Source organism: Nuphar pumila, chromosome 1, assembly GCF_984573655.1.
Source record: "Nuphar pumila chromosome 1, dmNupPumi1.hap1.1, whole genome shotgun sequence".
In the NCBI taxonomy this organism is placed as follows: domain Eukaryota; kingdom Viridiplantae; phylum Streptophyta; class Magnoliopsida; order Nymphaeales; family Nymphaeaceae; genus Nuphar; species Nuphar pumila.
Window position 1 is genome coordinate 14393849 of NC_143249.1, and position 21660 is coordinate 14415508.

The 21660-nt window shown below is 39.1% G+C and overlaps 1 protein-coding gene and 1 long non-coding RNA gene across 2 annotated transcripts; both read right to left on the reverse strand.

Annotated features, from left to right (window-relative positions):
- Window positions 1–1099: 1099 nt before the first annotated feature.
- On the reverse strand, window positions 1100–15649 carry LOC149848057 (uncharacterized). The gene is made up of 2 exons (XR_016434164.1): window positions 15379–15649; window positions 1100–1618 (listed from the first exon to the last, which is right to left on the reverse strand). It is a non-coding gene; the product is annotated as an uncharacterized LOC149848057 (long non-coding RNA).
- A 1927-nt stretch (window positions 15650–17576) lies between these two features.
- LOC149848058 (uncharacterized) lies at window positions 17577–19772 on the reverse strand. Its single transcript, XM_090003120.1, has 2 exons — window positions 18116–19772; window positions 17577–17824 (listed from the first exon to the last, which is right to left on the reverse strand). The coding sequence occupies exon 1, from the start codon at window positions 19770–19772 to the stop codon at window positions 18144–18146; it is 1629 nt and encodes a 542-aa protein (XP_089859246.1). The 3' UTR covers window positions 17577–17824; window positions 18116–18143.
- Between the last annotated feature and the right edge of the window lie 1888 nt (window positions 19773–21660).

The window sequence follows — 21660 nt, forward strand, 5'->3', positions numbered from 1 at the left end:
CTCTCTCTCTCTCTCTCTCTCTCTCTCTCTCTCTCTCTCTCTCTCTCTCTCTTCCTTCTGATCTAATCTTGACCCCAACCTCGTCAAGTTGGGTCAAGATTAGAGTCGGTCCAACTGAAATGGTGGTACAACCTCTACTTCCAAAAGTTTGTGTATAAGAACCTGTCTTTACCAATCCTGGCAGGAATTAACTGGGCTGAACCATGTTGGGTCCAAACTTAGCTGCAGACAAAACACTGTATGGAAATGCGTTATACACAAATAATCGGATCTATACTTTTTCAGCTTCCAAATTCGACATGCACACTAGGGCTGGGCATCAGGCCGGGCCGGTTGCCAGCCACCAGACTTAACTTTATTTATAGACAATCACATCTTACAATAGAAATGTAGGGTGCCGTTTATCAGCATGCTGCAAAACAGTTATGGACAAAGCCACTCATCTCTACATCAGGCTTGAAAACCCGCAGGCAGACCTGCATGATCACCAGTAGAACCAGAAACATCGCCTCATAACATCACGGCGTTGAATTTGGAGATCGGAAGACCCACATCATGGCACATGCAAGAGGCCTGAAGTGGCTTGAACTTAGTTTTTATCTTGCATTGAGCTCCTAACTCACAACGATCGAACTCCAAAAACTGGCAGTGAGCTTAGTTTTTATCTTGCATCAAAATCTTCAAACCCAAAAAACAGTTATTGGATAGTGTAAACGTATTGTTAGGTCGTTGACAGAGTAAAATGGAATAGCAAAGGTCAACAAGCACCAGTCACTAGGATACATGAGCCATGCAAACCTTACATAAATCTTGATGAAAAAGTACTCAAAATGCAGAGATCAAGCCAAATTTAGTAGCAGCGGTTAGGATGGCAGGATGGCTTCCCAAGTAGGGTGGCAAGGTAGCTCAGACTGCAAAGAGATTTTCATTGGATTCAAATAAAAGCTCAGGGAATGCTGTATCAACTAAAATCACAGTTTTTTTTTAATAGGCAAGCTGGGGGATAAACCCATGGGATTCAAACCTGAGACCCTTTTTTTTTCAAGGCAAGCTGGGGTTAGGCAGACCCCTACTAATTCATTAATCAAAAAAATCTCTATTACAATGATCTTCCTGAAAGGAAGCTAATCCATAGAATAGAAGTCATAAAAGTGCAACCAAACCATCCCCCAGCCGAAGTCACAGTTAACTGCATTTTCAACAGCTCAACACCCGACTTCAGCAAAGAAATCTAATGGCTGCATGACACAGAAGGCAAAAGACTAAAGACATGCGAAGGCATTCAAGAATCTTTAATGGGTAAAGAATAGCCAGAACATGTGCTATTGATCAAAAGAACAAAACATACAGCCTAAGCAGAATTTCATAAAAACCTCACAACAATCTCATTTTTTCCTAAGGTCAATGCCAGCTTCCTTAGCCACAGCATCTAAGCCTTTCTTCTCAATGGTCTTCAATGCTTTGGTGGATAACCTCAACTTCAAATACCTCTTCCCTGCTTCCCACCAAACTTTCTTATACTGTAGATTTACAAACTGCAATTTCTTTGTCTTATGATTCGAGAAGGATACTTTATTGGCACGGTTTGCCTTTTTGCCTGTAAATGGACACACACGACCTGAAAGAAAGAAGTAAACAAGTTAATTAAACTTAGTTTTCAGACATTGCAAGGGATCAAAGTGATGAAATACATCACTGCCTCAACTGCTATGGAAATCAAAATGGCATTGTCCATACTTCACTTACTATAGTTAAATTATATTCAGTTCGAACCAATCTTGACCGTTCAGGTGAAATTGGCTTGAAAAAGGGTGAGGGATCAACGATCACATGTTTATGGCATTCAAGGAAAAAATCAGTCTTCTCCACACCTTTGACTTCTTAAATCAATGGAGATGCTTGGAATCTGTGTCACAAGGACATGGACACAATTTCTTTGAAAACTAAAACATGTGGATGCAGATTCTTTATTATTTAGTTGATTAAAAATATATTCTGATATTTGAATATACAATAATATATATATTATTGAAATTATTAAAAACTATAAACCAATATTTTGAACATGTCATAGCATGTTACATGACATGTCCACATGTCGTGTCAAGTCCCCTAGACATAAGACTCTAGATGGTGTGTCCATGTGACATAGCTTGTAACCATGAAGAATTTTCAGTGAAACTGTTTTGAACATAAGCTTCCATCAAATAATGCAAATCCAATCTTGTGGTGCACATAATCATGACATGAGCCAAAGTAAGCAATATCCAGAAATGGATAACTCAGCAATCTGACTTTGAACCATCACAAGCCAAGCAAATTAGCAATTTAAGGCAGATAAGTAATTAGTCTCTCTTTGTTGGTAGCCTTTCGAGAGGCTAAAACAGAAAGGGAGACAATTTCATCAAGTGCTTTGTTGCAACCTTATTCAACACTACCATAGGGAGCGGAGACAATGGCATCTGAAGTTATAAGAAACAACATCAACATGAAACATGCATACAGAAATAAAATGTAGCTTGATGTGGGAATCAATGATCTAAAAGTCTTCCAAAAACATTTTACGCATGCATGCAAGCATAGAAACATACTTAGGGCTCGTTTGTTTTATACAACTTACATGGGAAAGTGCTGAGCTGGCAATCCTTTTCTTTTCCTTTCCCACCATGAATGAAACAAACATCAAATCATCATTGTGGGAAAGTGCCATGCTAGCATAAGTGGACTCCAGTTTTTCCCACCACCTAGCACTTTTTATGTGTAAATCCTTTCATACCTTCCCCTATGAAAGCTTTCTGATGGGAAGGCTGAGCTGGCAGGATTTTTCAGAAATCTGTGCTCCTTCCCATCCAAGGCCTTGTCCTTTCATGGGAATGAAACAAATGGACACTTATATATCGTTATGCCTATATATAAAGCTCTGATTGAACAAGTAATGTCTCTTTGACAATATAGTCTACATGAGAAGATGTGAGTGTTTTGAACTTGAGATTTCTACTTAAATATAAGTTGACCAATTTAAAACTCAGGATCAGTAAGTAATACGAATAAACTTGTGCCAACAACAGAATATCAATCAAGAGTCACAGTGATCTTGGAATATGATTTTATTAATTAAAATAACGACCGAAAGGTGAAAACACTGCCATATACATGAAAAAAAAAACATGTCCAAAGAACCCGTAGACTTCTTTGGACATCACAAGAATATATAAAAACAGAAGTATGAGTAGCTATGATGCAATCTAGTTATACAACATAATATGAAGTGGTATAATTCACATCCCTTCATGCACATGATATGCAAATAGAAGCACAAATAAATGAGGAAAACAAGAAACAAATTTCAAGAATCTATAAAAAATCCAACACACTTCTCCAGAATGTAAATACATGAAAAGCAAGATAAATGCCCCTAAAGAATCCTAGTATACAAATGGAGATCCATTAATATGCTTGGTCATCTCATATTTTGCATCCTTGTTCTAGCTGCATCCATATTGTTCTCAACTCTTAAGAAAAACACTAGGGCATCTTCTTCAATCCCTCAACTTTCCACTCCATGTACAATGACTATAACAGTTAATTAACTTTTCAAAACCAACATTATTAGACAGGCTCATTCCAACTGTCATAAAGCCAAGACCTACCATGATATTGGAAGAACTACTCGATTTTTCATCACAAAAAAGATTGCATGAAATAAGCCAAAGCATAGTCCAAATCCAGCATATCTAAGAAAATCAAAGACTGCATCAATCTGGCCAATCAGATTGATTTATCTATAATTCTGGCCAATCAGACGCAGGCAATTGCATGTAACCAGGATCTAGAACCAGAAATGTAAGCCCATCTAGGAGATCTATAAATAAGGGTCATCCCCTTTGACAAGACCTCATCTACACTTTGGATATCTAGGCTATTGATGAATTTATTTAAAATCCATTCAGTATTATCAAGGACTAATTTAGGCTCTAGGACCAAACCCATTCTCATGACCAATAGACTTAAAGATCGTACATACCAATGAAATGGAAAAATTAAGCCTTTAGGAAAAAAAAAGTTTAAGCTTCCAACAAATCAAAAAATATGGGCTTCCTGTTCTAAGCAAAATATCAAAACATGCACTAGCTGTCTCAAAGATGACATTGCTTCATAAATGATGGATTCTATTAAATTTGACACAAGTTAAAAAAAAGTACAAAATAAGAAGAATAAATATTTGGAAGGAGATAATGATAGGGAAAATGTAATATGGGATGGAATGCACATAGATGTACCTCACTTAAACAAGATGTTATCAAAATAACGGGTGATCTTTGTTAGTTTGATCAGAGTTGTTAGTCGAGGAAGTGTGAGCGGGAAGCGATACGGGAAGGGGAAGCGGGAAGCGAGGCACTTTCAAAATTTTAGGAAGCGAGAAGTGTGGGACAACTCAGAAGCAAACCAGAAATCATCTCGGAAGTGACCTAGGAAGCGAGGGAGAAGCGAAAAAAGAGAAAAATAAATAAAAATACAAAAAAAAAATGAGGGAAGCGAGCTTCCCCAAAATGGGAAGCGTGTTTCCCAATTTTTTTTGCGCTTCCCAGCACTTTTCAGAAGCACGAAGTTTTGCACTTCTGAAATGCGCTTTGGGGAAGCGCACTTCCCCGCTCCATATGACGGTTCCGGTAACTCTGAGTTTGATACAAGTTAAAAAGGGTAGAAGTAGCACAAAGACTTAGATGGAGGCAATGAGAGATGATATGAATGGATGTAGTATGAGATTTTAACCTTAGCCTTACATGGAAATGACCAAAGAAATAATTCCCACAAGGCCAACATTACATCGGAAGAGGATTGATTGATAATGGTGGTAATAAATATTATATCCTTGACAATTTCTTTGAATGTTAAAACTTGTATTCCTAGACCCTACTAATTATATCCTTCATTACGTTGAACCACACCACAAGTTCAATATCAACACATTTTGAAGGTTTGGCCATAATTGCTGTTAAAATGATTTTTGGGAAATTTTCAAATACACAAGAGATCTAAAATTAAGACTCTATGTTGTGTAGCTACACTTTCTCCTGGTATAACCTTACAATCGATGCAACAACCCCTATCTCTCTTTCTAAGTAGAAAAAAATCTATCTGACTCGTATTAACCCCACTTTTAAATGTTACTAGGTGAGACTCCCTCTTCCTAAACCAAGTGTTTGCTAAGATCATATCATAGGACAAACCAAAATCTAAAATCCTTTCTCCACTTTCGTTTTTTTCTCCTATACCATAGCCTCCATGGATACTCTCAAATCCATCCCTACTAATGCCTACATGCCCATTAAAGTCACCGCCGATGAAAAGCCTTTCTCCATAAGATATCCCTTGTACTACTCCATCTAAATCTTCCCAAAATTGACGCTTAATGGAATCATCTAAACCTACTTGAGGTGCATAAACACTAATAATATTAATAATATTCGTACCTAATACTAATTTAATAAGTAAAATCCTATCACCCTTCCTACGGACCTCAACTACATTATCTATAAACTCACTATACCAAATCTTATATCCCCAAGGTTCTATCACTTTTGCTTTCTCACCTACCCATTTGGTCTCTTGTAGACATAAAATATCAATCTTTCTCCTACACATAACATCTACTAACTCTACCAACTTACCAGTTAAAGATCCTATGTTCCAAGTGGCTAACCTAATTTTATGGTCTTGGACTAACTTCTTTACCCCCACCCGTCCAACAAAGTGAGGGAACCCTTGCCTATTTGACACCACATCCGGGCGCCGGTGTGACGCGTCGCTTCCGAGCGACGACCTAGCAACCCTTGCCCATTTATCACTGCCTCCGGGCCTATAGAGTACAACGCGTCGCTCAGTAGGGAACGCCCCAACGAAATTCTCATATTGGTTCATATTCATAGGGTATGACAAAGTTTTTATGCTGGCTGTCACAGGCCTACCGCAACCCTCTTCCTTTATCCGGGCTTGGGACCGGCAGTGTATAACTAAACAGTTATACAAAGGGATAGACATATGATAGATCCTAGAATTAAGTGGTGGGCACTGAAAGAAGCTAAACAAGGAATGTTTGTAGAGCGAGTAGTTAAGGAAGTTGATTGGTGTCTTGAGGAAGATTCAGAATCTATGTGGAATAAGATAGCGGGTGGCATGAGAAAGGTGGCTAAGGAGGTATTGGGTGAGTCTAAAGACGGTACACCGCTAGGTAAGGATACATCGTGGTGGAACGAGGATGTCAAATTAGCTATTAAGGTTAAAAGAGAGTGTTATAGAAATCTAAGTAAAAATCGTGATAATGAGTATTTGGAGAAGTATATGATAGCAAAGAAGGAAGCTAAAAAAGTAGTTCGGAACGCGAGGGATAAGGTATATAAGGAGGTTTATGACAAGTTGGATACCAAAGAGGGTGAGAAGGATATTTATAGGCTTGCAAAGATGAGAGATAAGAAATTGAGGGATCCGGGTATGGTTAGATGTATCAAAGATGAAACGCAAAGGGTTTTAGTCAAAGATGAGGAGATTAAGGAGAGATGGAAAGATTATTTTGATAAGCTATTTAATGAAAGTCATGCTCAGGATTTTGGAGACTTTTCAATTCCTTTTCATGAGATGAATCATGACTTCATGCGCAAGATTCAAAAGAAAGAAATTGCAGAGGCTTTGAAGAAAATGAAATCAAGAAGGGCAGTTGGCCCAGATGGTATACCTATCGAGGCTTGGAAATGCTTGGGAGAGAAAGGTTTAGAATGGTTGACAAATCTTTTTAACAAGATTTGGCGGTCAAATAAGATGCCTAATGAGTGGAGGAAGAGTACTTTGGTGCCTCTATATAAGAATAAGGGTGATATACAAGATTGCACAAACTATCGTGGTATAAAACTCATGAGTCATACTATGAAACTTTGGGAGAGGGTGATTGAGTCTAGGTTGAGGAAGTTTGTCATGATATCGGAGAATCAATTTGGTTTTATGCCTGGAAGATCAACTATGGAAGCTATACATCTTCTTAGACAACTTATTGAGAGAAATAGAGAGAGGAACAAAGATTTGCATATGGTTTTTATTGATTTGGAGAAGGCATACGATAGAGTACCGAGGGACGTTCTCTGGTGGACAATGATGAAGAAATGTGTTTCTCTCAAGTACATTAGTATAATTAAGGATATGTACGAAGGAGTAGTAACCAATGTCCGCACTTGTAAAGAGGTGACAACCAATTTTCCTATAACGGTTGGGTTACATCAAGGATCTGCTTTAAGCCATTTCCTATTTGCTATAGTGATGGATGAGCTTACGAGATCAATTCAAGAAAATGTGTCGTGGTGTATGTTGTTTGCTGATGATATTGTTTTGATTGATGAGTCTAGAGCTGGGGTTAATGCTAAGTTAGAATTATGGAGACAGACATTGGAAGCAAGAGGTTTTAAGTTGAGTAAGAGTAAGACAGAATACATGGAATGTCGATTTAGTAAGCAACGAAGTAGTGATGGGAGTGTAGAGAAGCTTGGTGAGCACGAAATACCGGTGGATGATTCTTTCAAATATTTGGGATCTATCATTCAAAAGTATGGAGAAATTGATGGAGATGTAAATCATAGGATAAAGGTTGGGTGGATGAAATGGAAGAGTGCAACTGGAGTGTTGTGCGATCGTAGAATGCCATTGCGGTTGAAGGGAAAGTTTTATAGGACGACTATTAGGCCCGCTTTACTATATAGTACGGAATGTTGGGCTGCCAAGAGACATCATATTAAAAAAATGAGTGTAGCTGAGATGTGTATGCTGAGATGGATGTGTGAAAATACAATAAAAGATAAGATTCGGAACGAGGAGATACGTAAGAAGGTAGGCGTTGCACCCATTGAAAATAAGATGAGAGAGAATCGTTTACGGTGGTTTGGACATATTCGACGAAGGCCTAATGATGCTCCAGTTAGAAGGATGGAGAAATGAGAAAATATATTAGTTAAAAGAGGTCGGGGTAGGCCTAGGAAGACATGGATGGAGGTGATAAGAAAGGATATGAATGCTTTGAACCTCACCGAGGACATGGCATTGGATAGAAATGAATGGAGGAGAAGGATTCATGTGGAAGACCCATAATGATTTTCTTTGTTGGTTCATATCGCCGACCCCAATTGTTTTGGGATGAAGGCGAAGTTGTTGTTTTAAATACACAAGAGACCTTTTGGTCTAATTCATATGCATACCAAACTTTTGGAGCTTTTCATTTTGACACCAAAGGTTTATTATTGTTATGCAAATGACCCCCACACATTAACTGCTGTCATTTTGTCCTTGGGTTAGTAATAACACATATTCTAAATTTACGATTACACCCTTGTAGCAATGCAACCCTACATGGAGTTGTTTTTCTAAATGCTTAGCTTAACTTACTTTTTTACCCTTAATATTAGGATTCAAGGACATCAAATGTATTCAAAGTCAGATTGACCATGGATGCACTAATTCTTAGTTTTTTGTTGCATCCATAAGTCATGTAGACCATGGTTTTGATAGATGGATCTATCACCACTCACCATGCTGACATTCAGATGCTGGTAGATTCCTTCAATTCCTGAGGGTAGGATTGCAAATGGGTCAGATATTTAGTTGATTCCAGCCAGAGTTACTGGAAGCTTCATAGATTGGTGAGAAGCGTGGTTCTCGAAAACTCGCTTCAGAAGGGCAATACTCCTCGCTTCTTGCTTCTAAAACTTGATGGGAATCTACTCTCCCACGCTTCTTCTATGCTTCCCAAATTCTTCTTCAATAGTTGGCAAATCCAGCAATCCGACTCTAGAATCGTCTGAGTCGGATTGGATCGCCCAATAGTTGGGCCACCGATCCAGCCCAAACCTGTTTTAGCCAGGTTCAGGTGTGAATCGGCTAGGAATTGCCTGACTCAACTTACTCGGGCTGAGTCAGTCCTGAATCCTCCAATTCAGGACTGAGACACGACTCGATAAATCAGTATCGATTCATCGAGTCATCGCAAATTTTGAACCTGTTCGTTTCAATACGAATTGGTTCATCGCTTTAAAAGTAAGTTTTTTCGAGTGTTCTCTCGCACCTCTTCTCGTTCTCTCTTGCCCCCTACAACTCCAACCCTAGGGCAACCACCGACAGCCACCGTCCGTCGCACTGTCGCGACTTTGGCAGCTAGGTGCTCTCTCTCTCTCTCTGAGAGGCGGGCAACGAGCCTCTCAGAGCCTCGCCTCTGACAGACGAGCATCGAGCCTCTCAGAGGCTCACCTTTGAGAGGTGAGTCAATGCTCTCTCTCTTTCTCTCTCTCTCTCTCTCTCTCTCTCTCTCTGAGAGGAGAGCGGATGCCAACCCGTCTGTATTATTTAAAAAAACAATAAAAAAATTAGGTACTAACCCATCTGAGTTACCGAGTCGGCCCACTGACCCACAAGTCGAGGGTCAGGTGATCCGAGCCCGAGTCACGGGTTTGCCAACTATGGTTTCTTTTCTGCTTCGCTACATGTTTCCTATGGGCTTCTCTCACGCTTCTTTTCATGTTTCCCATGTGCTTCCTTTCACGCTTCTCACTCACTTCCCATGTACTTCCTCTAAATTGGTAACCATCATTTTTAAATTTTGAAAAGAATTCAATTCTTACACTACAAAATAATGAAATTTAAGGATAAACATTTTTATTTTAGTTTTTATTTTCTTTCCGTTCGATTATTATTCACTTCTCATTTGATCCCATATCACTTCCTTTTTTTATTCCTACACTTTTAAATTGATTTCTTGCTTCCCGTTTTTTCTTCCTAATCTAGTAACCTTGATTCCAACACAACCAAAGAGAATTTGGGTAGATATGGACTAAAAAAAAGGTTTCAGTCTATAAATGGATCAGACTTGGAATGTGCTTTCACAATCAGTTGAATCCATATCAGAATCGGATAACAAATAGGGTTAGAACTGGATTGCATCCAATTCCAACGCAACACATTTTGTATATATTTGTATGAAAACCTATATAGTTGACCCATTTTTGTGAATTCAACGTCACAGTCGATAAGATCACATTCAGATTTTGAACTTTTCCATGTGGCCTATACTCCATATATGACCTAATGGGGGTTGGATTTGAATCTAAACCAAGGTTACCAAAAGCGTATATAGGAGTGGGGAAGCGCACTTCCCAAAAACATGCTTCAGAAGCGCGAAACGTGGCACTTCCGAAATGCGTGGGGAAACACCGATTTTAATTGGGAAGTGTGCTTCCCTGTTAACAGGAAACACACTTCGTAATAAAGGAAAACTTGCTTCCCAAAATAAGGAAGCAAGTTTCCTTTTTTTAAGGGTTTGGACAGTTTTACCCCCTTATTAAACTTTTTTTACCCAAAAAGGAAGAAATTGTGTTTCTTAAGAGGGAAAAATGGTCATTTTCAAAAAAATTGTGAAAAAATCCCAAATCGCATAGGATTTGTGTTTCATTCGCAAATCACATCTCTCTCTCTCTCTCGACAATCTCCACCAACTTCTGGGCCTCCGACAATGGCTGTCCTCAGGTACTCTCTCTCTCTCTCTCTCTCTCTCTCTCTCTCTCTCTCTCTCTCTCTCTCTCTCTCTCTCTCTCTCTGCCTCTCACTCTCTCTCCATCTCTCACCCTCCCTGTCTAACAAACTCTCGGTCTCTCACTTTGATAGCATTTTTTTATTTTGATAGCATCTAAGTCATTATGTGCTTCCCGCTTCCTAAAATTTTAGAAGTACCTCGCTTCCCACTCCCGCTTCCTCGACTGGAAACTCTGATCTAAACCCATTTGGAGGTTTCTAAGCTCAACTATTTATGGTTTAAAGATCTTCCATGCGAACTGCAGCACAATCTAAGTGAATATCAGCCAATGGAGAATGTTGCACAAAGTTGTTTTGAGAAAGTCAAGGAAGACGCAGGTTGGAGGGGAATTTTTATTTGAAAAGATTTATCTTAAAATTACATGGAATGATTTTTCATTTTAACAGATAAGCAACAAGAGTTTTTGACCGTAACCCATCTGGGGGTCATTTGCTTAACCTAAGAAAAAACCTTGGTGGGGAATTGAAAACTCTCAAAAGTTTGGTATGCATATGACTTAGACTTAAAGGTTTGGTGGGTATTTGAAAAATTCCCATGATTTTTCCTTTAGACCCAAAAGCAGATTGCCAATATTACAAAGTGATTCTTTACAAGAAATCTAACTTCTTGGTACTGAAACCATGGACAGAGGCCTACATTTATGCTATTGCTTTCAAGAATCTCTGACCTGGAACAATGTTATTGGGATGCAATGTTTTCGGAAAATGTTCCTATTGAAAATGCAGTAATGTTCTATACATCTTTTCTTGTGTTTCTAATAACACTTCATTTCAAACTGTCTACCAACATCAATTAACATTGCCATAGTATTTTAACTGTCATGGATTTGACATGTTTTGATATCAACTAACACCCACTTTTTAAAACAACAAAACTATGTTAATTTCCATACAAAAGATGGACTTAAAAAATGACGGAAATAGTTATCCAGTGATTTTTCCATCTCATGTGGAAATGCAAGCACGTTCTAATCACTATATTAGCTATTCCATTGGTCAATGTTATTTACTGGTCATGTATTGTCACTCTTAACTAGTTTAATAAGCAACAAGCACCATAATTCTTCCCTTTGTGTCAAAACAATCACTCACTGCAACTCATTTTCTATGTGAAACTTCCAATTTGCCAAAACACCAATATCTATAGACACTCTGACACCAAGACAAAGAATCATGTAGACTTCCTGGGACTTCTAAGGTTATCTTTATCCCTTGGGAGACAATAAAGGAAAAAGAACCTCATAAGACACTTCATCTTGACCATATAACCTAACATACTATAATAAAAAAGGCATGAAGACCCCAGGAAATGCAATAGATGTAAAATCAATTTAATTCCAAAATACTACAAACCATCTTAAGATATATGAAAGGTCAGAAGGATTCCTAAATACTCCAGTCCCAACAAGGTTTTGGATGCATGCCTTGGGATGCTAGCTACTAGAAAAGTTTAACCAAAATATAAAAGTACCACATGTAAAATCTTGGAGCCACCTTATCCCAAGAAATGGAAATCACAATTCACATGGAAATCATACTGCCAGCGAATCATGATTCTTGTCAAGCAGAAGGTAGAGGATCATGATCACCTAAGTAATCAAGTTACAAGGATCCAAAAAGGAAAAATCCTCATTTTTAAATTGTTGAAAAGAAAGTAAAATGCCATTTTAGAATAGCTACATTTTCACAGGTAATTAACTTAAGAAACACCTCCATGTTTTCTTCTCATTGTGTGATGCATATACCATCATATATTCACATGGATGAAATTATATCTTTTCTACAAAAAGTTCATTTAGAAATATTATTACTATTAGTTATCATATATCATGGTGACAATGGAGCAGAAAAAAGTACTTGCATATTCCGAAAAGGAGAGTAATTATTTATATTATTGCATATGCTTTGTATTAGGTAATTAAGATTTTGGCCAGCTAATATTGGAAATAATGGTTTTGTTAGAAATAAGAGAGTCTTTTTGTTACCTTTTGAATTCTTAAATACTGTTAGTTGCTAACCAAAAGATCCTTGAAAGCTTTCAGAAGCAGTTCATAATCATTACCCCAAAAAGGATAATGGTAACCCCCATCTACCCTATAGTAAAAGGAATGTATCTTCTACCAAGATCGAATGTGTAACTTGCTATCCTGTTGGCTAACAGGCCCCAACTCACCCTCTGGAAAGATTAGTTAATTTTCATCGATATGAGGGTGGAATCCTTGTTGTATATTGGGAGCACGTTGGCCTCCTTGCTCCCTCATGTTGCAATCGTCTTCCTGCTGAGCTCCACTTTCTTCTCTGCTCACAAACAAAATGCAGGACTAGTGCCAATGGTTTATCATGATCTATGGAAGAAAGGACTCATCAAGCCAGGATCACTGAACAGTCTATTCCACAGTTATCGGAAGCGCGCTTCCGAAGCAGGAAGCGCGCTTCCGAAGCAGGAAGCGCCAAAAGGGGTAAGCGTGGAGGAAACTCGCTTCCCATTTGTGGGAAATGCACCTTCCACTCGCTTCTCACTAGCACGCTTCCACAATCGCTTCCAAAACGAATCCTGCTTCCTGCTTTACACTACTTTTTAACACTCACTTGCCTGCTTCCGCTTCACCCATCGCTTCCCGTATCCATTTCGCTACCTGGTAACTATGGTCTATTCTTTATAGTTTCCCGGGTTCCGTTGGTATTGTGGGCCTAACACTATCAACCTGATCATATTGTTTCTAATATTGTCTTTCAGTTCCGCTCCAATTCTTTAGCAACTCAAACATAGCTCGACAATATCAGGGAAGTAACTGTTGGATCAACTTTCATGTCACACAGTTTCACAATCGTCATCATGATATAAAACACGAAATAAATCAAGAAATATAACAGTGTAAATAACATGATTAACAAACGACCGAAACAGTAACAGGGAGCAAGCATGGCATTTTCCGCATCAGACCAAAATCCAGACGACAGCATAAGATTAAACAGATGCATAGAACATAAAGAAAACAACAGGAACATGTTTAGTTTATGTAATAGGCTAAGGCGTACGAAAGTACTCCCCTTAGAGAAGATTCGCCCCCACATACTGTGCAAATCAGGGTCCGGCGTTCTTCCCCCAGGATACAATAGCCACGACGAACCGAACGGTGCACTCCGGCGGATCGTCCTTCGAAAACAGCCTCTTCGAACCAAAGTTGCAGAACCACTCTTTCGGAAAAACTCACAGGAAAGAGAGAGAGAGTAACAGGGGAGATGAGAAATCGCAGAACTCTCCTTCAGAAAATCGCCTGTCTCAGCCTCTCCGTAACCCCACCCCTGACCACGCTTTTATAACCCACGAACGGTTATGAAACGTGGAAGGAGCCCGTTACGGAATCCGAGGGGACGTGATCCGTTATCCATTCTCATAACCCGTTACCGAATCCAAAGAAACTTTGGGTAAAAAGATACTTGTCTTGATTGGATATGGCCCTAAAGGGCCGACCCGACCCGACCCGGCTCGGCACGGCACGGCGGGCGGGCGCGCGCGTGTGTGTGGTGGTCATCCCACTCCCTTGTTCTCAGGAACAAGTGTATGAGTTCACTAATTGCTTATAAAGCTCTCAGAAAACTCATGCAAAAGCAATATGGGACTATTCCACCTCATCAAGACCTCTATCTTAAACACCTCATTCCTTCTTTGAATTTCTCTCCATCCTTTCTTACACCTAACAGTAACTTGGTCATGGTTCTTTAATGCCGAAGTGTAACCAAAGCATGCTTCTGACATCTTAATACAAATGCAACTTCTCTTTTTCCCTTTCTCTTGCCTTCAATGTAACAATGATAACATTGACATGGTAATGTTGGCTAACAGTATTTATTTAAATAGCAACTAATAGCAAGGTGATATTCACCATGAATCGAGCCAGTTTCCATTTGATGGTATGATAACAGAAGAAACAGAATTTAATTGAGCACCTGTTTGATAATCCAGACGTAAGAGAAAAACTACGGAAAAGGTGGCCTATCCTGAAAATTCTCGCTAGAAGAGAATAAGAGAGAATGAATAAATCTACAGTACCGTGGAAGCATACATACCTTGAACTCCAACTTCAATCACTCAAGTGCAAGGACTAAATTACGGATTTTTTTAAAAAGGCACCTAAAATTTGGGCATTAATAGAAAAAACGCACCTAAAGGACCCTTAAAATCGAAAACAATCAACCACAAATCGAACTAAAAATAATGAGATTCAGCGGTAGAAACCAGCAATCCTCTAAAAGCTAAAGGGATGCTTGAAAACTCTCTCTCTCTCTCCCTCATCTATTCAGCAAAATGGGACTAGTTGGAAAATTGCATTATACCCCATAACATAATATCCCAACATATCCTCCGTCACACCCAACAAATAAAGAACTGAACAAGACAATCGCAACAGAACCATACGATTCACAAAGAGCACAAACCGAATAATAACTGGAAAATTTCTGCTCCCAAGCCTCCAACCATCTCATAAGCTTCATCGAATTAACCCACTAGTTGTTATTTGGACTTTGTATGCACCCTAAATAATCCAAATAACCGATCTAAGTTGGGAAAATTCGTCCCATTTTCTGGATAGATGGCCGAATCCGAACACCCTAACAAATCCAAAACCAATTGCAAAATCTCCGAACAAAACCAAAGAGCGACATTATAAAAAAAAGGACGGAACGGACAAACAGAATTCCACAGTAGTTTAAAGAAAATAATAGCCATGAGAGAGAGAGAGACGAACAACATACGGGCAATGATTGGCAGGCGAGGAGGAGCGGCGGAGAGAGCGGAATTGGCGGAACCATGATGAGTGGGTGCAGCAGAAATCTTGATGCCTCTGAACTGGGAGCTCAGAGATGCCAAATCCGAGCGTTTTGTGGTTGCCGAAAGAGAGACAGAGCATAAGAATGAAGAGGAAGAGGAAGGCCTGGAGTTGGTGGTGGGGAAGAAGAGGGAGGAAGGTGAGAACAATGCGGACGCTGCAGCCATGGCTTAAAGGATAGCGTTTTTGGCGCTTCAGTTGCCCCGCTTTTACCGTTCCATTTTATTCTTAAGATGTTGCGTCCTTATCTCAGCCGTTGATCTTTTCCAATCAATGGTACATTTTCGATGATTGGTTCTCTTTTCACCTGAGGATGTTGAATCTGGGCCGTCCGCTTTTTTCGTTCCATGGTTCTGGTGGAAATTGTTCTCCCCACACACACACACACACACCTCTTTCTTTTGGATAATTGTTCACCGAATTGATTGCTAAAAACTCTAGGCCCCCTTGTTCAGAGGATCAGAACCTTGGATGCCGTTCATCATCAAAATGAACGACATCCATGAATCCATCAAATAAAAGTTGTTCCAAACAAATGATAACCGTCCAATTTCCAGCATGATGCCGCCGTTCACAAAGGTGGGACTAACCCCAGCTTGCCTTTCAAAAATTCCCATCCAAGGAACCTTGGACATGATCCTTTCTCATCCACTAGTGATCCTCATAGTTACCATGATATAAGTCTTTGGTATGGATGCACATACAAGCGGGCATGCATACCTATCAATGAATTGAAACGATACTTTTAAGCGAATCTAATCTTACAGATATGATCCACAGGGTCTCTGTTTGGTAGGGATTGACTTTTGAATCACCAGAATATATAATATATGCAAGGCTGCCAAGAAATGAAGGGAAAGCCAGAGAGAAACGATCGATCGAAGAAGCAAAATAAATAAATAATAGATTTAATCAATGTTTAAAAACTCGGTGAGTCAACTTGGTGACTCGGTTTGACTCAGCCATTTTCCTGGTCAAAGTTTTGAATGACCAGGTTTTCCACAATACTCAGCCGTGTCAGCTGAGTTTTCACGTGTTGGCTCAAAGCTGAGTTATGCATATGCACATTATTTATGTAATTACATATGTATCTATTTAATTCAATACATTTAAAAGTTAACATGACACGAGTCAGGCGGCACTGCCGAGTCAAGTCTCGAGTCACTGGATTTTTAAAACATTGTATTTAAATATGAAGAATATAAAAAGCAAGAGAGAAGCTAGTGAAAAGCTATAAGAATCAAGTGAGAAGCCATTTGGTTAGCTTACACATTTCAAATAATTTAGGAAGCATGCTTTCCACACACATGACACACCTCCCCCTTGGCCCTTCTTCCCACGATGCTTCCTGTTTAAGCAGGCATCCTCGAAGGGCACTTGCCCCTTAAGAGGGCGCTGTCAATAACTATGGTGAATACACTCAACTTTGGCCTCACATTAAATCTCCCGAGATTTTTCCGTTTTTTAAACTTTTGTCACTATGGTTGCACCAACCAAATGAAAAGAAATTTTCAATTATATAATTCATGTTTAGAAACAATTTTAACATCGATATACACCTTATCTTTCCTTGGATATAGGTGCCAATTTTAGTCAAATACTCATCCAACCAAAAAAGAAAATACATTTAACTTTGAAATAATTTAGTATGGAGCTTTCAATATCAAATCCATAAAGATTTTGAAATCGACACACTGGAAATTGCTTTATTTTTTTGTGGTCTGGAAATGTAAACGGGTCATCCATCCAACCTCTGTGGGGTATAAAACCGTAATGACCAAGATATGCTCGGGTGTAAATACCCATGGAGTGCTACAGTATTGGATATGATCCATTTAGATTGGATCCATGAAGGAGAACAGCTCTTACCATATCCAAATCTGTAGCTCTATAGAATAATTCCTTTTGTTTACACGTATCAATGGCGACATTTGCCACATTTCAAATGTATAAAGTGCGTGTACAGGTGGAGATGAAGGTGCTAATAGCATGTCTTTAATACCCATAAATCTATTGTATTTTAGTTTTGGTGAAAATAAGCTAAAGTTTAAAAATACAATTATAAGGGGATTAAAATGTTGTAAAAGAAAGGAAATAGTTGCCACCAAGGAGAACCTTTGCTACGTTGAACTGCCATCTATGCAATGCTAAGACTACGAGTAAAAGGGAGGTGATTTAAGAGAAGATAACCACCCAATGAACTATGTGAACTTTGCACCATCCGTATCCATCTCAATTTGTGTTTAGCACGCAAATTCCTTATCCAAGCTTGGAGGGGCAACTCAATAATCCTCTCTTTTGCAGTGTATGTCAATGAGACAGATTACATCCACACCCAAAATCTATTGCAATAGATACCGAACGACAAACAGCTGTCCCACCATGCCAGGATGAAGAAAATGGAGGACTAAAATTAGCAAAACTTTATTGCAAAAATACAAAAACTCCACATGATTAATATGCTGTTCTGCTAGTTACAAAGAATTTCAAGCTCTAAAGGTCAGAATTCATCATGTAGAACATGCAGAACATGTAGTACATGTAAATACAACACAGTTTTAGAATGCTCTTTAATGCTTGACAGAACAAAGAAACAAAAATTTCACATCTTCCTGAGAATTGTATCTAAAAAAAGTCCACCATCAAATTTTCTGGGTGGATACCTGGTAAGGAAATCTCAAATGAATCCTATCAACGATTTCGCGTCCTCCATTGCTCATAGTCAGGGTCATCTGTTGGCAATTGATATCTGCACACCGGACAAGTATTTCGAATACTTAGCCATGGTAAAATGCAATCACTATGATAACAATGAGAGCAGGGGAGTCGCTTCACCAACTCCTCCTTCGAAATATCATCCTTACAAACAGCACAAAGATTTCCTGAACCATCTAAATCTTCCCCTGTTAAAAGGACAGAGGGCAAACTGTCCACGAAAGATTTCGAGGCCGGCAGAATTAGCCTTGGTAAATCATCATTGTTGGCGAACTGCCCAAGCAAAATTTCATATTCTGCAGTGTCCACAAAATCCTCATTATCAACAGTATGAAGCTCTGCTTCATGTTCTGCATTATCAGAATTTCTTGCTTCCAAATCATTTACAGGAAGAAGAACGGCCCAGAGATTCTCCATGTTCTCCTCAGCATCATCGACATGTTCTGCACCGATTTCCGAGTGAACTTCAATATTTACAACCTCAACACCATTGGATTCAGGCAACTCCCATACGTCAGGCACGATCCTGCTTACTGCAATATCATCAACCATACTTTCTTCATATATGGAATTAGCCTGGCTAGAAACCTCCCTCAAATCAATGTCGCTATCGACTTCTTCCCATTCTAAGTCTTCTTCGTTCGAGTCCCCTTGATCTCCCAAATGGAGACAATCCCAACACAGAGGAACACCCAAATCATTAATCGAGGCATCTGATTCAGCATCTAAATCAGAATCCGAACCAAGAACTCGAGAACCATTCTCTTGAGGATCTACAAACTCCTCTTCGTCCGAGTCAGTTTCCAATCCCACGCCCCCAAGACATTCAATTCCCACATGAAAAGTGTCATTCCCGCAGGAATAACCATCAACAACAACCAAATCCGGAGTATCAGCGCCAAAAATAGACACCGAGGCTCCAACCGAACCTGATACAACGCTGAGCATCACGGAAGAATCCCCAGATTCAACCACAGAACAGCTGGAAACAGGACTCTGCGTCGATGCCGCCAATACGACTGGACTATGAACACCCAATTCTTCTTCCACCACGGACTCGCCGTCAATAGAAGGATCAAGATGACGATCAGGATCACCAAGAACATCTCTCCCATCATCTTTTTGATAATCACGTTCCGGGAAGCGACTCCATTCCTCGCCACCATCAAGCCCTAATCTCATTCCCAATCTAAACCCTAACCCCAGCCCAAGATAATCGGTACCCAATTCGTCTTCTCCCTCACAAACCCCAAAATCGACGCCTGATCGGCTTTGGACGGAAGAATTCGTCGGAGAATCAAATTGGGTACTCAAGAAATGATCGAAGAGATCCAGAACGAGATCTACCTGGTTGACATACCGCTGGATCGAGCCCTCCTCCGGCCGCTTCGGGTCCTCCGAGCGATCTAGGGTTAGGGTTTTCTCGAGTCCGCCGAGGAGGACATGGCGGAAAACGGAAGAATCCGGCTCCCCAACTTCGGAGGAATGGATCTCGAGATCGTATCCGTTGAATGATAAAGGAAGGGAGATATCTACGGAAACTTCTTCATCCTCTTCGTCGTCTAAAAGATGGTGGAGGTAAAGGAGCTCTGCAAAATCCGCCATGGCGGACGGATGAGAGAGAGAGAGAGAGAGAGAGAGAGAGAGAGAGAGAGAGAGAGATTTAAAAACCCGATGGGGGAGAGGTTGTTTATCTATAAAGAAAAATTTTAACAAACACGCTTAACTTTTATTTTATTTACTAACACACGCCTAAATTTTAAATTATTACAAATACGTGTTTAACATTTGAAAATTGCTATGTTAACTAATCTTGTATTTGTAAGGTGTAACATTTCAAAAGTTAAGCAGTGTTTGTAAATAATTCAAAAGCTAGGCATGTTTTTATAATTTTTATTCTGTGGCGCTGCATGCCTAGGCAGGTGGCTACATTCACAATGTGAACACTAAAAAGTTAGAGGTAATTTTCCAATACCTACACCAAATTATTTGCCAAAAGTAAATATGTTCGTCTAGGGGTGTCAACGGGTCGGGTTTGGTTACGACCCAGGTTATCAAAAGTAAATATGTTCGTCTAGAGGTGTCAACGGGTCGGGTTTGGTTCGGACCCAGGTAAAACCAGACTTGGATCAAATTTTTGAGTATGATATCCAGTCTGGAACTGGGTCTAATCAGGTCTACTATAAGAGAAACCATACTCGAACCCGATAAGAACTACATGAACCAGACCCGGACCATACCCAGTAAAATAATAATTTTTATCATTTTTACATTGAAAATTTGTGGGTCTTAAATGGAACTCCTGTCGATCCAGGGTCTGGTAAAAAAGTCACAAACTATATTCAGGTCCATGTATTAATCGGACCTTCAAGTTTGTCTTCTTATTTGTCACCCTACCCGGACCTTATAGGATTTGGTCCAGGTAGGGTATGGGTAAACCCAACCCGTTGACACCTCTACGTTCGTCATAGTTTTTAGCGCTTTTGACTTTGCCCTCAAACTTTTGTTAAAACAACTGAAACTTATAAACATTTGTTAAAATAAAAAACACTAATAAAAGGAAAAAAATGCTCACAATACTTTTAATTTGTAAACTGTACAAAAGTTTAATGTAGAAAGATGTTTATGAGCATTGCAATGTATAAAAATGCGTATTAAAGAGCTATATAAACCATGATTTTGATATAAAAAGGCAAAAAAAGTTGAAAAAAAAAAGAAATTAATGGAAGAATCAGAGAAAATGAGAAAGAAACAAAGACGTTTAAGGCAATACCAGTCAGAAATGGATAAAGAGGGAGGAGAAAATGAAAGAAATAGAAGAATACAGAATAATGTTTAAACAAAGAAATAAGCAAAAGAGAGAGAGAGAGAGAAATTTTTTTAAATTTAAGCATTAGATAAGAGAGAGTTTACCAAATATCACTACGTGAAGATAAGCAACCATGATGGGAGGCCCATGAGAAAGTGAAATTAGGATATCTTTTAGTTATCAAAACTATTATAGTCATATTGAAAGGTACTTAAAGTAAACTCTAAATTTTGGTAAATTTTATTTTTTTTGATAGGCCAGCAGGGGTGGGGTTAGGCAGACCCCACCAGTTGTAGTACAATCACACTATTGGGATTTGAACTTGCAACGTCCCAACACAAGGTGGCGTGCACAAACTGCTACTGCCAACAAGCGGAGGTTGGTGGTGTAATTGTTTTAATTACATGAAAAATAGCCATTTTTTTCTTAATTTTGAGGTAACCAAACCAGTTAAAAGACTATGAAAAGATACCAATTATTTAGTTTTATTATAAAGTCTGTCCAAGACATGCAACATACTAATTAAGATTTCATATTTTCGAATTTCTAAAATTTGAAACACGTATTGCCCTCATTCTTTAATATTTAATTTATGCCGTTTTTTTGGAGGGCGGTTTGGCTAGTATATATTAAAACTATAAAATTTGTATGTGTTCTCACATCTAGGGCGCGTAAACCAGCAGA